General features: G+C 40.9%; 1 protein-coding gene across 1 annotated transcript; it reads left to right on the forward strand.

Moving 5' to 3' along the window:
* Positions 1-2,475: 2,475 nt before the first annotated feature.
* Positions 2,476-2,982, forward strand: LOC132932546 (uncharacterized). The gene is made up of 3 exons (XM_060998933.1): positions 2,476-2,614; positions 2,681-2,728; positions 2,795-2,982. The coding sequence occupies exons 1-3, from the start codon at positions 2,476-2,478 to the stop codon at positions 2,980-2,982; spliced, it is 375 nt and encodes a 124-aa protein (XP_060854916.1).
* The last annotated feature ends 16,254 nt before the right edge of the window (positions 2,983-19,236 follow it).

The raw sequence follows: 19,236 nt of genomic DNA on the forward strand, positions 1-19,236 counted from the left end.
CGGCGAATCGCGAACGCGGTCCCGGCGTCCGCGGAGGGCTTTTGAGCCGGCGATCCCACCGCTTCGGGCGGCGGACGACAGGCTCCGCCACCCCCGGACGTCGAAAACGCGATATTCGCGAAAAAAAATCGGACCCTCCGACGCACGTATTTATGCCTGTATATAGTAATACCTACTCGACGGCGGCGATATCGGCGCTCCGCTCTCGGCGTCGTCCCGCGGCCCCGGGACTCGTCTCGGACGAAGTACGGCCGCGCGCGGCCTATAAATTTAGCTGGGAACGCGAATATCGCGTCGACGGGGAGGTGAGACTTTCGAGAGAGCGGCGAGACGTGACTCTAGTCGAAAAAGTCGGAAAAATCGGTAAGACGGCGACGACGCCGCGCTTTCCGCTATCGTTCTCTACGCCGCGGCGCACTAAAATATTCGAGTACCGCCGCGCGCGACCTATAAACGTAACGGGGAACGCGAATGAGTCGCGAACGGGGAGGGCGGACGCCTCGAAGAGGGCTAAAACTCGAATTCTCGAAAAAAAAAGGCAAATAACGCCCGCGACGGCGGCGCTCGGTTTTCACGTAACGGCCCACGCGGCGGGCCCGCCGGGAAAAAATTACGGCCGCGCGCGGTACGTGAATTTACCGGGGAACGCGAATAAGGTCCGAGCGGGGCCGCCCGGGGACCCCAGGGGGGGGTAAAACTCGAAATGTGAAGAAATTTTGAAAATATCGAAAGAAATCGCGAAAAGTGATAAGAAGGAGTGATAACCGCCCGTCGAATTTTTTCATTGGTAGTCTCTTACGCTGGTACGGAAAATCGACATAGGAGGCGCCACACGGGTCTTCGTTTTATACTATAAGACTAGCTCTCCGAGCGTCGCTGGGGGAGACCCCCAGACCCCCCGTGGTTGGTGAGGAGTGTTGTCGATGTCGGATGCCGCAGTGGTCTTGTGGTCTGGTCGTCAACCGATGTCGGTTATGAGTGTTATGATAAGAACGGTGGATATTGATAAGAAAAGTGGATAAGTGATAAGGATTTTGGATTGCTGATAAGGATGTTGGATTAATGAAAAGAATGGTGGATTTGTGAGAAGGATAGTGGATTAGTTAACCGGAGAGCTGTAAGTTTTTTACTGCCTTCAAAAACGCAAAATCAAGTAATAGAATTCAAATATTTCGGATAATCATATAGCCACCTCGATTTATTTGGGGTTTGGCGGGTCAGTCACCTACCTCGACGTTAGACTTATATGTCTCGGCAACAGGTATGCAACGTTCAAAACGTGAAACGTGAAAAAAATTGTAAGACATTTCGGGGGTCCATGAAAATCATATAGCCGCCGTCTTTTTATGGGTGTCTAGCAGGTCAGTCACCTCGAATGACGTTCGCCGTAGTAATAAGGGTAGCCAATCCGACTGCGTCGAATCGCGGACAACGTTCATTACTGTCACCGAAAACGGAAAATTAAGTAATAAAATTCAAAACATTTCGGGCTTCTATGCAAATCATATAGCCACCGTCTTTTAAGGGTGTCTAGGAGGTCAGTCACCTTAGTGGTCCGAGTAGCAGACAATATGCGACGGCCGGGTCACGTCGTCAGGTATGCAATCTGACTGCGTCGGATATCGGACAGCTTTCTTTACTGTGAAAAAAAAAAGTAAAACATTTCGGGCTTTTATGCAAATCATATAGACACCGTCTTTTTAGGGTGTCTAGCAGGTCAGTCACCTCAGTGGTGCAGGTAGGCAATCCGACTTCGTCGGATAGCGGACAATGTGCAACGGCCGGGTCACGTTGTCAGGTATGCAATCCGACTGCGTCGAATCGCGGACAGCGTTCATAACTGTCACCGAAAACGCAAAATTAAGTAATAATTTACATGAAAAAAATTCAAAATATTTCGGGCGTCCGTGCAAATCATTTAGTCGCCGTATTTTTTTGGGTGTCTAGCAGGTCAGTCACTTCTAATGACGTTCGCCGTAGTAATAAGTAATTGTTGTCGTTATAAGTAATAGTCGGTATTTTGTCGAAGGCGGGAATTTTTGAAAATCATGTTTGCGTGTGTATCAATCAATGTCGATATAATGTCAATTAATCAATTTGTTACCTGCATGGGTTACCTGCGTTGACAATTAACTGCGCCGACGTCCCACAAACCGTTCTTAAACATCCGACTGCCGTCCGACGGACAACACGTGAGTATATTTTGTATTATTAATTTAATTTTTTTTTTTAAAACGTTCACCGCAGATCGCAGGTATTTATCAATCAGTATAATGTAACAAATGCTTTCCGTCAGAAAATTAAAATATTTAATGTTTAAACTTAGATTTTTTGTAAGCACCTGTCCACGCTTTCCGGCAAAGTTGTTAAATATCTATACTGTGTCTACGTTGCACAGGTCGGGGAGACCAATATAGAAAAAACAAATATATTGCGCTGACATACTGTAAATGTTGCATCTTTTTTCTTTTTAGAATGAATTATATAAAGATCAACTTCAATGCGGCGGTGCAAACACTAAACATGAGCACCGCCGCCCCTGCACCGCCGGCCGAGACCGCCGTCGCCGCACGCCATCGCCATCAACCGCCGCGAAAGGCACCCCCCAAACGCCGTAAGTACATAGGTGATAGGAAAATTTAAAAGTTTACTATTAATTAACGCCTACATCGTGTTTCAGGATGTTATAGATGCAATAAAATGGGGCACACTGTCCGGCAATGCCTCGGTGAGTGTATATCGCATTTTCATAATAAAATTAAAATTAAATTAATAACGTTTGTTATATTTATAGCCCCACAAACACCTAGGAGAGCACCAGCCACACAACGTGGAGGGTTGAGTTCCGTTAGGGTAAGGCCGCCGCGGAGTCTGAGTGCAAGGTCGACACGCACTCAGACTCCCGGTCCCCAACCTATCGGAATATCAACCCCGATGGCATCAACCGTAAGTAATATTTTTAATCCTAATAGTGCTAAATAAATACAAAATTGTAAGATATGAATGCACACATGTGGTATTGGAGAGACCACAGTTAGTTGTGAATTTGAGAATACCTTTTAATGCCATGTTTAATTTGTTTATATAAATTGTAGACGTTGTATGAATCGATGGCTGGTGGCTCGTGTGATTCGGCGTTGCGGCAGCTGGAGGCGCTAATAATTTCAACACCGTAAGTAGTCAATTGGATAATTTTTTTGTAATGCCATTATCCTAACAATATTTTTTCCTCTAATATTTTTCAGATCTCATGAATAAAAACTTTTTTTTTCACATGTCTTGTTTTTATTTCTTACCTTAATATAATAATCATGGTTAACACATTAGTTAATAGTAGTAATATTAGAGTATAATAATATGAGTAGCCTATGTGTTAGATGTACAATTTCTAGGGGTCTGATGTGATATGTTCACTTGTGTAATTATGTATTTGAATAGTTTGTGCCATTGGTAGATGTGTATCACAAAAATAGGTAGTGTAATACAAAGAACACCAACCAATACTGATGTGTCATTATAATACGGTGACGATACAAATAAAACTTTAGGCTATTAAATATAAGTCATGATTCGCCTTGCAATATTATTTTTATTCTTACATAGACGTTACAAATTATTTACAAATTACCAGTAATTCTAAGTGATGAGAGGTAAAATAGCTTAGAGTGTAATAGGTAGGTAATAATAATAATAAGGTAGCTAGTAAAATATTGATGATACAATTAAAACGTTACCTATCACAGTAAAAATAATACAAACATAACAATACAGTCTACTTGAAACTAACTGATATTTGGACTATTATTTAAAATAATTCATACTGATATAAATCACAAAGTTCTTGACATAGGCGTTTAAATGTATTATAATATACAAACATTGTAATGACAATTGGTGGTCAAACACCAATAAAATATTGAATATAATTAACTATACATTACAAAGTAATGTATATTAACTGTGTAAGAAAACTTTCCAAATGCCTATAATAATATAATAACTAACTGTAACCGTAGAACTTGTATAATACTACTAAATGCCATTGAAGGTGTGTAAAACATCAATACAACAATATAGATAGTATAAGATAAATGTTGTTAAGAGATTTTCAAGAGAAAAAGGTCTACCTAAATAACATCAGTACAATGCTCTAGGTTAAGATATCTGTTGTATTTACAAGTACCAATCATAGAACAAAGAAATCCACAGAAGAATATTTAAGTTGTTTCACACATACTAATAATCTTTCTAACAACAATAACTTTGAAACGTTGTAAAACTGTATTGCACTGTATAAAAGTATAAAAGTATACATGTTGTAGTCCAGATCATTTTTCAAAGAGTTGTACAAAATAATGTGTGTGACTACGCCTAAATCTAAGCTCTGTCCATCCTAACATCAGTACAATGTTGTATTAAGTATTAAAATAAAATACTAATAAAATACTTATCTAGTACACAACTTACAAATGGCCTAGTTCAGTAGTAAGTAGTAGTAGTAGTAGTAGTAGTAGTAGTAGTAGTAGTAGTAGTAGTAGTAATAGTAGAAAAAAAAATGTGTTATTTAATACAGAACTTTAACTTACAACAATAAAAAGAAAACATTTTAATGATTGTGTGTTCAATCTTGTGTTGGTTAGGTATTACTGTAACAACAACAATAACGACTTACATTTAAAAAATGTATTGCACTCTATAACAGTAAGTGTAGGTACTCGTATGCAATAAGTGCATTTATATGAAATCATTATATGATAAGTTGAATGTAAGGTTGAATATGAAATCATATATGTGGTGTTATTTTTTAAAGAGTCTTCAATGTGATAAAATCAAGCACACCTATATTTATCACCACTAAGTATTGATATAACACACATCAGTAGTAAATATGTTACACCGTAGTACAAACAAAGTTAGTTGTATAAATAAAGGAGAGAAAGTATTAAAATAATCTTAACATTGCTAACAGTACGGCAATATGTGAAATTATAAAACACTTATCCAGTACACAGTTCACAAAAAAAGGAGAGGTTAGTTAGGAGTCTCTAGTAATACCTACTTTGTGTAGTAGTAACATTAAGAAAATGTAAATTTATGTGAGAAAACCTTAAGTGTTCTATAGTAAAAGTTGATATATTAGTATAGTTATGAGTTAATCTAGGTAAAATAAGCTTTACCCAGTGTTTGATAAGCAAAGTGTTTGAAATCTGAAACAGCAGTAACACAATTGAATGTCGTTCAAGTTATTCTACAATTTAATCATAATATAATAAGTTGAATGAAAGTTTTATGATAAAATAGACATTTAGTTTTCAAGAATGTTGTACCGAGCCAGTATAGTATGGTAGTATAGTAGAGTACAGAAACAATGATATGCATCTAAGAGCACAGTGAATAATTAAGCATGTAAGGAATTTTAACCGCAGGTTGGGTACTACTCATTGTCATTGGCTTAACTTTAAAAATTACATACTATGGAATAAACGTAAACAAATGAAATGAAATTAGCACTGCAGAAATTGTAAATGTTGTGAAAATTGATCAAACTTGAAATAATGAAGATATGTGATCCAAATGAGTGTAATATCATGAATTTTGTTATAATATGTCATTCACTTGATATTGTGTATTAAACCGTATTTATAAGGTCTAGAAGTATACTTTTGTGAGGTCATGTGTATTATGTTACAACAAAAAGCTTGAATGCCATTGAGTTAAGTTATGAAATTAAGTTAGGTTTGAAATACACAGTAGGTACATCAAACTCACGAGAGTATACAACAGTATTAGAAGTCCAGTCAGACGGGCATACCGTCATGGTGTACTGCAATGAAATGATATTTATTGAACACACTCACCAAAGAAGGCACTGCCATGGGCCACAGACGGCGGCGCCGCGCGTTTCCCACAGCGTAGTCGACACCGGGGACGAAATGCCTCGAACACAGCTGAGATGTTTGGTTCACGGGAAAACCATGGTCCACCACAAATGCCACCCACTCAATACGACGATGTACGGCAGTTGGAAATCTAAGAGGCGACACATTATTTATTATAATATATATATCGATATGTATCAACGTGTTGTGTGAAATACCTGTGTACGGAAACGTCATCGATGTTGTCCACAACTCCGCATAAAGCACAGCGTTTGACCATTTTGAATAGCCTAAAAACATCATCACGAACGAACATATTATAATAATAGGAATAATAATAAGTGAAAAGTAAATACTGAATATTATGAAAACCTCGTGGTAAAAAAAAAACGACTGATACAGTTTGTTATCAGCGGTGATGTATGAGTATCGTGTGTTATTTTTAGAATTAATAGGTACACACCGGCTTACATGATGTACATAAAAAATAGAAAAATACGAAAAATTACATACCCAGCTCGCAGTAGCACAATATTATGAATTAACCGTAAAACACGTGTCCGCAATGGCAACGCGCCGAAACGGCCAACGGACTTACACGTCTAATACGTATTCAGCTAATACGAATGCGGTTTAATTAACGTTGTAGGTATTCAAAGTGTACGAAAAAAACTCGAAATGCGCCGTGAGCAGCGGAGAACGATGTCTGTAGGCGGTGAAAATATGTTCGTTGGCGATACGCGCCGCCGCCACGAATACACCTGTAGTTTATCTATCTAAATAGTATAATATAGTAGTAGTAGATATAAAAGTTTACTCACCGGTTTGTGAAAAGCGCCCAATGCAGAACAACAAAACTCAAAGAAAAGCACTGAATATTAAATAATACAACGTATTAGGCTTTTCGGTGAGATTTGATGTACGTTGCAAGAGCGCCGGTCACGAGATGAGGCAGGTTGACACGGGCGCGTTTCGCGTCGCCAAAGTTGTCCCCCCACGGCTCCACTCCACCCCACGCAAAGCGTATAATGTTGCGTATAATAACGGTCGTACTGTATTATCGCGCGTAGTATTGTGCACTGTATAATATTGATGGTCCACTTTTAATATTTCTCACGCATGCATAAACACTTACACCTATTATTGTATTGTGGGTATGTACGCACACAATAATAATAAGAAAAAACAACCACCTAACCTAACGTACTTATATTTACCTACGTCATTAGTGTACAATTGAACGCAAATTGGTATACCTACACTTGAAGTAATAGTTATTATAATAATTATTATGTGTCAAGACATTCGGTACCGACCCAACGAAAACATCGTGACCGTTATGTTTATATATTTATTATGTAGGTACATGATATAATATTATTAAGTTACCATACGATATACGTGTTTAGTATATTGGTGTCTTTTATCAGATACACGTGTAGGATAATAAGAACCTATACGACCTACATAAACATTAAGCATGATATGTATATCTATATACATATATTTGAAAAATCGCGTGAAAAAAATGCTCTTCGTCGCATATATTCAAGCCTAATTCATTTATTTTCATGCGCTCACCGCGACGTCAATCGGTCAAACGGGGAGTCAGAATTATAAAAGGCGAAAAAAGAGGTCCGTTATTACACGAGCGCCACAAATTAACTTCAATCCCGGCGGCCGGCATCGAAACCACGACACCGGGTCATCCGCACTAACGCCTCACCTACCTACCTACATACTGAGTTGGAAACTGGTGCCCCGGGACTCGTACAGGAGAAAGTACGGTGGCGCGCGGCCTAGAAATTTAGCGGGGAACACGAATAAGGGGCAAACGGGGAGGGCAGACCCCTCGAAAAGGGCTAAAACTCGAATATTTGAAAAAAAAGGCAAAAAACGCGCGCAACGGCGGCGGACGTAAAGCGCGTCGTCTCGGCCGCGGAGGGCAAAAAAGTACTCAAAATCTGACGGGGAACGCGAATAAGTCATCAACGGGGAGGTCTGACGTCTTCGATAGGCGTAAAACTCGAATTTTGAAAAAAAAACGTAAAATGTTGGTTAAATACGAATATCACGATAAGGCGGAAGCGATGGCGAAAGTTAAATACCGAAAAAAAAAAACGCGAAAAAAAGAATTCCGAACTAACACGGCCGCCGCAAATTATTTTCAATCCCGGCGTCCGGCATCGAAACCACGACCCCCGGGTCATCCGCACCGACGCCTTACCTGCCTACCTACCTACCGAGTTGAAGACTCGTGTCGAATCTATGACTCTTAAGCCGTTTCGCCGTCCCGGCGAATTACGAACGCGGATTCGACGTCCGCAGAGGGCTATCGAGCCGGCGATCCCGCGGCTTCGGGCAGCGGACGACCGGCTTCGCCACCCTCGGACGTCGAAAACGCGATATTCGCGAAAAATATCGGACCCTCTGACGCACGTATTTATGCCTGTATATAGTAATACCTACTCGACGGCGGCGATATCGGCACTCGACTCTCGGCGCCGTCCCGCGGCCCCGGGAATCGTACCGGTGAAAGTACGGCCGCGCGCGGCCTACAAATTTAGCGGGGAACGCGAATAAGGGGCAAACGGGGAGGGCGGACGCCTCGAAGAGGGCTAAAACTCGAATTCTCGAAAAAAAAAGGCAAAAAACGCGCGCGACGGCAGCGGACGTAAAGCGCGTCTTCTACCGGTGTCGGTAAAGAGTGTTTTCGATGTCGGAAGCCGCAGTGGTCTTGTGGTCTGATCGTCAACCGATGTCGGTTATGAGTGTTATGATAAGAACGGTGGATATTGATAAGAAAAGTGGATAAGTGATAAGGATTTTGGATTGCTGATAAGGATGTTGGATTAATGAAAAGAATGATGGATTAGTGAGAAGGATAGTGGATTAGTTAACCGGAGAGCTGTAAGTTTTTTACTGCCTTCAAAAACGCAAAATCAAATAATAGAAATCAAATATTTCGGATAATCATATAGCCACCTCGATTTATTTGGGGTCTAGCGGGTCAGTCACCTACCTCGACGTTGGACTTATATGTCTCGGCAACAGGTATGCAACGTTCAAAACGTGAAAAAAATTGTACAACATTTCGGGGGTCCATGAAAATCATATAGCCGCCGTCTTTTTATGGGTGTCTAGCAGGTCAGTCACCTCGAATGACGTTCGCCGTAGTAATAAGGGTAGGCAATCCGACTGCGTCGAATCGCGGACAACGTTCATTACTGTCACCGAAAACGGAAAATTAAGTAATAAAATTCAAAACATTTCGGGCTTCTATGCAAATCATATAGCCACCGTCTTTTTAGGGTGTCTAGCGACCTGCTGATTCAACTCGGTGGTCCGAGTAGGCAATCTGACTTCGTCGGAAAGCAGATAATATGCGACTGTCGGGTCACGTCGTCAGGTATGCAATCCGACTGCGTCGGATAGCGGACAGCGTTCTTTACCGTGAAAAAAATTTTAAACCATTTCGGGGGTCCATGAAAATCATATAGTCTCAGTCTTTTTATGGGTGTCTAGCAAGTCAGTCACCTCGAATGACGTTCACTGTAGTAATAAGGCATCCGACAATGTGCGACGGCTGGGTTACGTCGTCAGGTATGCAATCCGACTGCGTCTAATCGCGGACAACGTTCATTACTGCCACCGAAAACGGAAAAAAAAATTCAAAACATTTCGGGATTCTATGCAAATCATATAGCCATCGTCTTTTTAGGGTGTCTAGCAGGTCAGTCACCTTTGTGGTCCGAGTAGGCAATCCGACTTCGTCGGATAGCAGACAATATGCGATGGCCAGGTCACGTCGTCAGGTATGCAATCCGACTGCGTCGGATAGCGGACAGCGTTCTTTACTGTGAATAAAATTTTAAAACATTTCGGGGGTCCATGAAAATCATATAGCCTCCGTCTTTTTATGGGTGTCTAGCAGGTCAAACCTCGAATGACGTTCGCGTAGTAATAAGGGTAGGCAATCCGACTTCGTCAGATAGCGGACAATGTGCGACGGCTGGGTTACGTCGTCAGGTATGCAATCCGACTGCGTCGCATCGCGGACAACTTTCATTACTGCCACCGAAAACGGAAAAAAAAATTCAAAACATTTCGGGATTCTATGCAAATCATATAGCCATCGTCTTTTTAGGGTGTCTAGCAGGTCAGTCACCTCAGTGGTGCGGGTAGGCAATCCGACTTCGTCGGATAGCGGACAATGTGCGACGGCTGCGTAACTTCGTCAGGTATGCAATCCGACTGCGTCGAATCGCGGACAACGTTCATTACTGTCACCGAAAATGGAAAAAATAATTACGTGAAAAAAAATTCAAAACATTTTGGGATTCTATGCAAATCATATAGCCATCGTCTTTTTAGGGTGTCTAGCAGGTCAGTCAACTCAGTGGTCCGAGTAGGCAATCCGACTTCGTCGGATAGCAGACAATATGCGACGGCCGGGTCACGTCGTCAGGTATGCAATCCGACCGTGTCGGATAGCGGACAACGTTCATTACTGTCGCCGAAAACACAAAATTAAGTAATAAATTCAAAACATTTCGGGCGCATATATTCAAGCCTGTATAAGATAGTAATAGCGACACGACGGTGGAGCTCTCCGCGATGTCAATCGGCCCCCGGGACTCGTCGCGAAAGAAGCGCGGCCGCGAGCAGCCTATACATCTAGGAGGGAACGCGAATAAGGTTTCAACGGAACTGTATGGAGTTCGAAAAGGAGGTAAAACTCGAATTTCGAAAAAAATATTGAAATTTTCGTTAATTACGAATAATAGAGGCGGAAGTGATAGCAAAAGTAAATAACGGAAAAAAAAATACGGATTATCACGGCCGCCGCAAAATATCTTCAATCCCGGCTGCCGGCATCGAAACCACGACCCCGGGTCATCCGCACCTACGCCTTACCTACTGAGATGAAAACTGGTGTCGAATCTATGACTCTTAAGCCGTTTCGCCGTCCCGGCGAATTACGAACGTGGTTTCGACGTCCTTCAAAGGGCGCGTAAAGGGGGACGCGATCGCGTCGGGAAGCGGACGACGTGCTCCGCTGTCTTCGGACGTCGAAACGGCGAGATTCGCGAAAAAAATCGAACCTTCTGACGCACGTATTTATGCCTGTATATAGTAATACCCACTCGACGGCGGCGTCCTGCGGCCTGTAAATTTAGCTGGGAACGCGAATATCGCGTCGACGGGGAGGTGAGACGTTTCCAAAACGGTTAAAACTCGACTTTTCGAAAAAATTATCGAAAAACGCGGGCGACGGCGGAACTCCTATCGCACGTCGTCTTGCTCAAAATTTAACGGGGAACGCGAATAAGGTCCGAACGGGGCCGTCCGAGGTGCACGAAGGCGTTAAACCACGAATTTTGAAGACATTTTGAAAAAATTCGTCAAAAGTGATAAGGCGGAAGTGATAGCGAAAGGTAAATAACGAAAAAAAAAACGCGAGAAAAAAATTCCGAATTAACACGGCCGCCGCAAATTATCTTCAATCCCGGCGACCGGCATCGAAACCATGACCCCGGGTCATCCGCACATACGCCTAAACCTACCTACCTACCTATCGAGTTGAAAACTGAAGTCAAATCTATGACTCTTAAACCGTAATGCGCAAAAAAATATATCCCTCCGACGCATATATTAAAGCCTGTATATAGTAATAACGACTTTACGCCGCTAAATTAATTATTGTTGTTAATCAATTACTTATTTAAAAACAATATTTACTAAACGTATCTATACATAAGCAATATCAAACAGTATAGGCATATCATTATACAATTTAACTACCAGATTTTACTGAAATATATGAAAATCTATTTGTTTATTAATATTGTATTATATGGTATCTGCAGCATTATAATTTTTAATTTCCTCAACCAATCAAGTCACCTAAAAACTGTAATGAATTAAGTGGGTACTATATAGTTATATTGTACTATTGTCTATTCAAGTAAAGAACCATATAATGCAGCCCTTGTTAAATAATATAGGGGGGTCACTCAATAAATGTGTAGATAATAAAATAGTATTAATTAAATATTAATTATTAAATAGTTTAATGGTATAGTCATATCATAATACAATTTAACTGCCAGAATTTAATTAAATACATAATATGTTATTTTTTGTCTATTAATATACATAATTTGACTCACCTAAAAACTGAAATATTTTATTATATATTTAATATTTAACCACATAATCGTTTGACATGGGCTCAAAACCTATCCATATAGTATAGTCATATCATAATACATTACTTCAACCAATTAACTCACTTGAACTGTAATATATTGAGCACAACATACTATACGTTAGTTATGTTACTATTGTCTATTCAAGTAATTAATTTATTATGTATTAAATAGTTTTTCATATAATATTCATAATTAAACCTACCTATTTAAGTTGTTTCAAATAGTATATAGTCATATAATCATACAATTTAATTTCCAGACCTTAATTAAATACATACATTTTTACTTCCTATGTTTATTTATATTGTATTATTTAAAATCTGTAGCATCGTTAGTATTTTACACCAAATTTGACTCACCTAAAAACTGTAGTACCCACTACATAGTATATTATATTTTTAATATTTAATATTCGAGCCCATGTCAAACGATATGGGAGTGTTGCTTTATAAACATAGATAATAAAAGCAATAGCTGTGTATATTTGTTTTTTATTAATTTGATTTTATGCTAAAGATTGAACCTATCAAACGATGCTTAATAAATGTAGCTAACAATTTATCAAATAGTTTAATTGATCACTTGCTACTCATAACTAAACCTACCTACATAAGTAATATCGAATAGTATAGCCATATCATTATACAATTTAACTGCCAGAATTTAATTAAATACATGTAGATCTATTAGTTTATAATAATTATTATTGTATTATATAGTATATGCAGCAGCTATGCATCATACATAAAATTTATAATTAGCAAATCATATTACCTCAAAGAATCAACTGCCATAAAAATTTTAATATATTTAGTACTACCTTCATAGTATACATGTAGGTAAATTATATTACTATTGTCTAATTCAAGTATAAAAGAACCGTCCCATATATTCCATAAGTTCTATTTTGTTATTGTATTATTTAGAATCTGTTGCAGTAAATTTATGATTACCAAATTTGACTAACCTAAAAACTGTAATATATTAAGTACCTACTGCATAGTATAGGTATTACATATTTAATATTTAACCACATAATCGAGTCCAATAAATATTGCTCAATAAAGGTAGACAATAAAAGCAATAGCTGTGTATATCAATTTGTTATTTACCTTTAAATTAACTGTTTATTAATTTGATTTTATGCTCTTTACGGGGTAAATAAACTCACTTGAACTGTAATATATTTAGCACAACATAGTATGCATGTACATTAGTTATGTTACTATTGTCTATTCGAGTAATTAATTTATTATGTATTAAATAGTTGATTTCATATAATACTCATAATTAAACCTACCTATATAAGTTGTTTCAAATAGTATATAGTCATATAATCATACAATTTAATTTCCAGACTTTAATTAAATACATACATTTTTATTTTCTTTATTAATATTGTATTATTTAAAATCTGTATCATCTTTGTATGCTACAACAAATTTGACTCACCAAAAATCTGTAATGAATGAAGTGGGTACTACATAGTTAACATTTAGTTTAGTTATTATAAGATAATAAAAGCATTAGCTGTGTATATTTGTTATATTTTATTAATTTGATTTTATGCTAATGATTGAACCTATCAAACAATGCTTAATAAATGTAGCTAATTATTTATCAAATAGTCTAATTGATCACTTAATACTCATAACTAAACCTACCTACATAAGTAATATCAAATAGTATAGCCATATCTTTATACAATTTAACTGCCAGAATTTAATTAAATACATTAAGATCTATAAGTTCATAATAATTATTGTACTATATAGTATCTGCAGCAGCTTTGTATCATACATAAAATTTATAATTAGCAAATTATATTACCTCAAACAATCAACTGCCCTAAAAACTGTAATATATTTAGTACTACCTACATATTATACAATGTAGGTAAATTATATTACTATTGTCTAATTCAAGTATAAAAGAACCGTCCCATATATTCCATAAGTTATATTTTGTTATTGTATTAATATTATTTAGAATCTGTTGCAATTCGTTATTATCAATTTGTTATTTACCTTTAAATTAACTGTTTATTAATTTGATTTTATGCTCTTTACTATGTAGTAGGTACATACTATATTGCAGTTTTTAGGTGAGTCAGAACTGGTAATCATTAATATAAAGTTAAATTGTATAATGAATTGGCTATACTATTTGATATTACTTATGTAGGTAGGTATTGTGTATTTAATCATGAGCATAAAATCAAATTAATAAATAGATAATCAAAAGGTAAATAATAAATTACAGTTTTTAGGTGAGTCAAATTTGGTAAACAAAAATTTAGTGTGGCATACAAAATATACCTACCCGTAGTATAGTCATATCGACCAATCGATCAATAATAATATAAGTATTCGAACGTTTCCGTCACATCCATCGTCGACTCGAGCTAGGATATTATTATATAATTCAACTAACCCAACGACCGTATCAACTCTTAACATTTAGGCGTTTATTTAATTAAGTATACATGTACCTACAGTACCTTCTGTGGCTATATCGTGTATCAAATATATATGTATACCGATATGAGTAGCTCACGGCGTCACCGAGACCGAGTAGGCAAAAGTCTGTAAAATATAAAATCGAACGCTTCGACGCATATATATATAATATATGCCTGTACATAATAATAACGACGCCGTCCGATCTCGCTGTTCGCGAACGAAGTACAGCCACAGGCGGTCAATACATTTAGCGGAGAACGCGATTAAGTCATCAAGGGGGAGGTCCGACGTCTTCGAAAGGGGTAAAACTCGAATTTTGAAAAAAAAGGTAAAATTTTCGTTCAATACGAATATATAATATGATAAGGCGAAAATGATAGCGAAAGGAAAATGACAAAAAAAAAAATGTGGAAAAAAAAATTCCGATTTAACACGGCCGCCGCAAATTGACTCCCGGCGGCCGGCATCGAAACCGCAGTGGTCTTGTGGTCTGGTCGTCAACCGAAGCCGACGCGGTGTATGGGTGATACAGAGGTCTAGTGATAGGGATCTGTGAAAAAATTAAGTGATAAGGATTTTAGATTTTGATAAGAAAAGTGGATTTATGATAAGGATGGTGGATTAGTGATAAGGATTTTGGATTTCTGATAAGGATTCTGGGTTAATGATAAGAATAGTGGATTGTGAATGGTGGACAATGTGCGACAACTGGGTAACTTCGTCAGGTATGCAATCCGACTGCGTCGAATCGCGGACAGCGTTCATTACTGTCACCGAGAACGGAAAAATTAATTACTTGAAAAAAAATTCAAAACATTTCGGGCTTCTATGCAAATCATATAGCAATCGTCTTTTAAGGGTGTCTAGCAGGTCAGTCACCTCAGTGGTCCGAGTAGGCAATCCGACTTCGTCGGATAGCAGACAATATAGGTCGGCCGGTCGTCAGGTATGCAATCCGACTGCGTCGAATCGCGGACAGCGTTCATTACTGTCGCCGAAAACGCGAAATTAGGTAATAAGTTTCATGAAAAAAATTGTAACATTTCGGGCGTCCATGCAAGTCATATAGCCGTCGTATATTTTTGAGTGTCTAGGTGGTCAGTAACCTCAAATGACGTTCACCGTAATAATAAGGGTAGGGTGTCTAGCAGGTCAGTCACCTCAGTGGTCCGAGTAGGCAATCCGAATTCGACGGATAGCAGACAATATGCGACGGCCGGGTCACGTCGTCAGGTATGCAATCCGACTGCGTCGAATCGCGGACAGCGTCCATTACTGTCGCCGAAAACGCGAAATTAGGTAATAAGTTTCGTGAAAAAAATTCAAAACATTTCGGGCTTCTATGCAAATCATATAGCAATCGTCTTTTAAGGGTGTCTAGCAGGTCAGTCACCTCAGTGGTGTGGGTAGGCAATCCGACTTCGTCAGATAGCAGACAATATGCGTCGGCCGGGTCACGTCATCAGGTATGCAATCCGACTGCGTCGAATAGCGGACAGCGTTCACAACTGTCGCCAAAAATGCAAAATTAAGTAATAAATTACGTGAAAAAAAATATGCAAAATTCAAAACATTTCGGGCTTCTATGCAAATCATATAGCAATCGTCTTATAAGGGTGTCTAGCAGGTCAGTCACCTCAGTGGTCCGAGTAGGCAATCCGACTTCGTCGGATAGCGGACAATGTGCGACGGCTGGGTAACTTCGTCAGGTATGCAATCCGACTACGTCGAATCGCGGACAACGTTCATTACTGTCACCGAAAACGGAAAAATTAATTACGTGAAAAAAATTCAAAACATTTCGGGCTTCTATGCAAATCATATAGCAATCGTCTTTTAAGGGTGTCTAGCAGGTCAGTCACCTCAGTGGTCCGAGTAGGCAATCCGACTTCGTCGGATAGCGGACAATGTGCGACGGCTGGGTAACTTCGTCAGGTATGCAATCCGACTGCGTCGAATCGCGGACAACGTTCATAACTGTCACCGAAAACGGAAAAATTAATTACGTGAAAAAAAATTCAAAACATTTCGGGCTTCTATGGAAATCATATAGCAATCGTCTTTTAAGGGTGTCTAGCAGGTCAGTCACCTCGGTGGTCCGAGTAGGCAATCCGACTTCGTCGGATAGCGGACAATGTGCGACGGCTGGGTAACTTCGTCAGGTATGCAATCCGACTGCGTCGAATCGCGGACAACGTTCATAACTGTCACCGAAAACGGAAAAATTAATTACGTGAAAAAAAATTCAAAACATTTCGGGCTTCTATGCAAATCATATAGCAATCGTCTTTTAAGGGTGTCTAGCAGGTCAGTCACCTCGGTGGTCCGAGTAGGCAATCCGACTTCGTCGGATAGCGGACAATGTGCGACGGCTGGGTAACTTCGTCAGGTATGCAATCCGACTGCGTCGAATCGCGGACAACGTTCATAACTGTTCATAACTCCCCGGGTCATCCGCACCGACGCCTTACCTACCTACCTACCTACAGAGTTGGAAACTGGCGTCGAATCTATGACTCTTAAGCCGTTTCGCCGTCCCGGCAAATCGCGAACGCGGTCCCGGCGTCCGTGGAGGGCTTTTGAGCCGGCGATCCCACCGCAACGGGTAGCGGACGACCGGCTCCACCACCCTCGGACGTCGAAAACGCGAAAAAATCGGACCCTCCGACGCACGTATTCATGCCTGTATATAGTAATACCTACTCGACGGCGGCGATATCAGCACTCCACTCTCGGCGTCGTCCCTTTTGAGAGAGCGGCGAGACGCGACTTTAGTCGAAAAACTCGGAAAACTCGGTAAGACGGCGACGACGCCGCGCTTTTCGCTATCGTTCTCTACGCCGCGGCGCTCTAAAATATTCAAGTACGGCCGCGCGCGGCCTATTAATGTAACGGGGAACGCGAATAAGTCGCGAACGGGAGGTGAGACGTTTCCAAAACGGTTAAAACTCGACTATTCGAAAAAATTATCGAAAAACGCGGGCGACGGCGGCACTCCTATCGCACGTCGTCTCGGCCTCGGCGGGACGGGACGGGACAAAGTACGGCCGCGCGCGGCCTCACAATTTAACGGGGAACGCGAATAAGGTCCGAACGGGGCCGTCCGAGGTGCGCGAAGGCGTTTAAAACACGAATTTTGAAGAAATTTTGAAAATTCGTCAAAAGTGATAAGGCGAAAGTGATGGCGAAAGGAAAATGACAAAAAAAAAAACGCGAAAAAAAAAAATTCCGAAATATCACGGCCGCCGCAAATTTACGAAATTCCCGGCGGCCGGCATCGAAACCACGACCCCCGGGTCAACCGCACCGACGCCTTACCTACCTACCTACCTACCGAGTTGAAAAGTTGTGTCGAATCTATGACTCTTAAGCGGTTTCGCCGTCCCGGCGAATCGCGAACGCGGTCCCGGCGTCCGCGGAGGGCTTTTGAGCCGGCGATCCCACCGCTTCGGGCGGCGGACGACAGGCTCCGCCACCCCCGGACGTCGAAAACGCGATATTCGCGAAAAAAAATCGGTCCCTCCGACGCACGTATTTATGCCTGTATATAGTAATACCTACTCGACGGCGGCGATATCGGCGCTCCGCTCTCGGCGTCGTCCCGCGGCCCCGGGACTCGTCTCGGACGAAGTACGGCCGCGCGCGGCCTATAAATTTAGCTGGGAACGCGAATATCGCGTCGACGGGGAGGTGAGACTTTCGAGAGAGCGGCGAGACGCGACTCTAGTCGAAAAAGTCGGAAAAATCGGTAAGACAGCGACGACGCCGCGCTTTCCGCTATCGTTCTCTACGCCGCGGCGCACTAAAATATTCGAGTACGGCCGCGCGCGACCTATAAACGTAACGGGGAACGCGAATGAGTCGCGAACGGGGAGGGCGGACGCCTCGAAGAGGGCTAAAACTCGAATTCTCGAAAAAAAAAGGCAAAAAACGCCCGCGACGGCGGCGCTCGGTTTTCACGTAACGGCCCACGCGGCGGGCCCGCCGGGAAAAAATTACGGCCGCGCGCGGTACGTGAATTTACCGGGGAACGCGAATAAGGTCCGAGCGGGGCCGCCCGGGGACCCCAGGGGGGGGGTAAAACTCGAAATGTGAAGAAATTTTGAAAATATCGAAAGAAATCGCGAAAAGTGATAAGAAGGAGTGATAACGCGGCGACGGCTCCGCCGCCGCCGGGAGACCGCCCGTCGAATTTTTTCATTGGTAGTCTCTTACGCTGGTACGGAAAATCGACATAGGAGGCGCCACACGGGTCTTCGTTTTATACTATAAGAAGCTCTCCGAGCGTCGCTGGGGGAGACCCCCAGACCCCCCGTGGTTGGTGAGGAGTGTTGTCGATGTCGGATGCCGCAGTGGTCTTGTGGTCTGGTCGTCAACCGATGTCGGTTATGAGTGTTATGATAAGAACGGTGGTTATTGATAAGAAAAGTGGATAAGTGATAAGGATTTTGGATTGCTGATAAGGATGTTGGATTAATGATAAGAATGGTGGATTTGTGAGAAGGATAGTGGATTAGTTAACCGGAGAGCTGTAAGTTTTTTACTGCCTTCAAAAACGCCAAATCAAGTAATAGAATTCAAATATTTCATAATCATATAGCCACCTCGATTTATTTGGGGTCTAGCGGGTCAGTCACCTACCTCGACGTTGGACTTATATGTCTCGGCAACAGGTATGCA

This window comes from Metopolophium dirhodum, chromosome 1, assembly GCF_019925205.1.
Source record: "Metopolophium dirhodum isolate CAU chromosome 1, ASM1992520v1, whole genome shotgun sequence".
NCBI lineage: Eukaryota > Metazoa > Arthropoda > Insecta > Hemiptera > Aphididae > Metopolophium > Metopolophium dirhodum.

Bases quoted from the DNA above. Each gene is read 5' to 3' on its own strand.
- LOC132932546 (XM_060998933.1), top strand. From the start codon at position 2,476: ATGAATTATATAAAGATCAACTTCAATGCGGCGGTGCAAACACTAAAC. The intron at 2,615-2,680 runs GTAAGTACATAG...ATCGTGTTTCAG, and splicing joins AAAGGCACCCCCCAAACGCC to GATGTTATAGATGCAATAAA. The intron at 2,729-2,794 runs GTGAGTGTATAT...TTATATTTATAG, and splicing joins CACTGTCCGGCAATGCCTCG to CCCCACAAACACCTAGGAGA.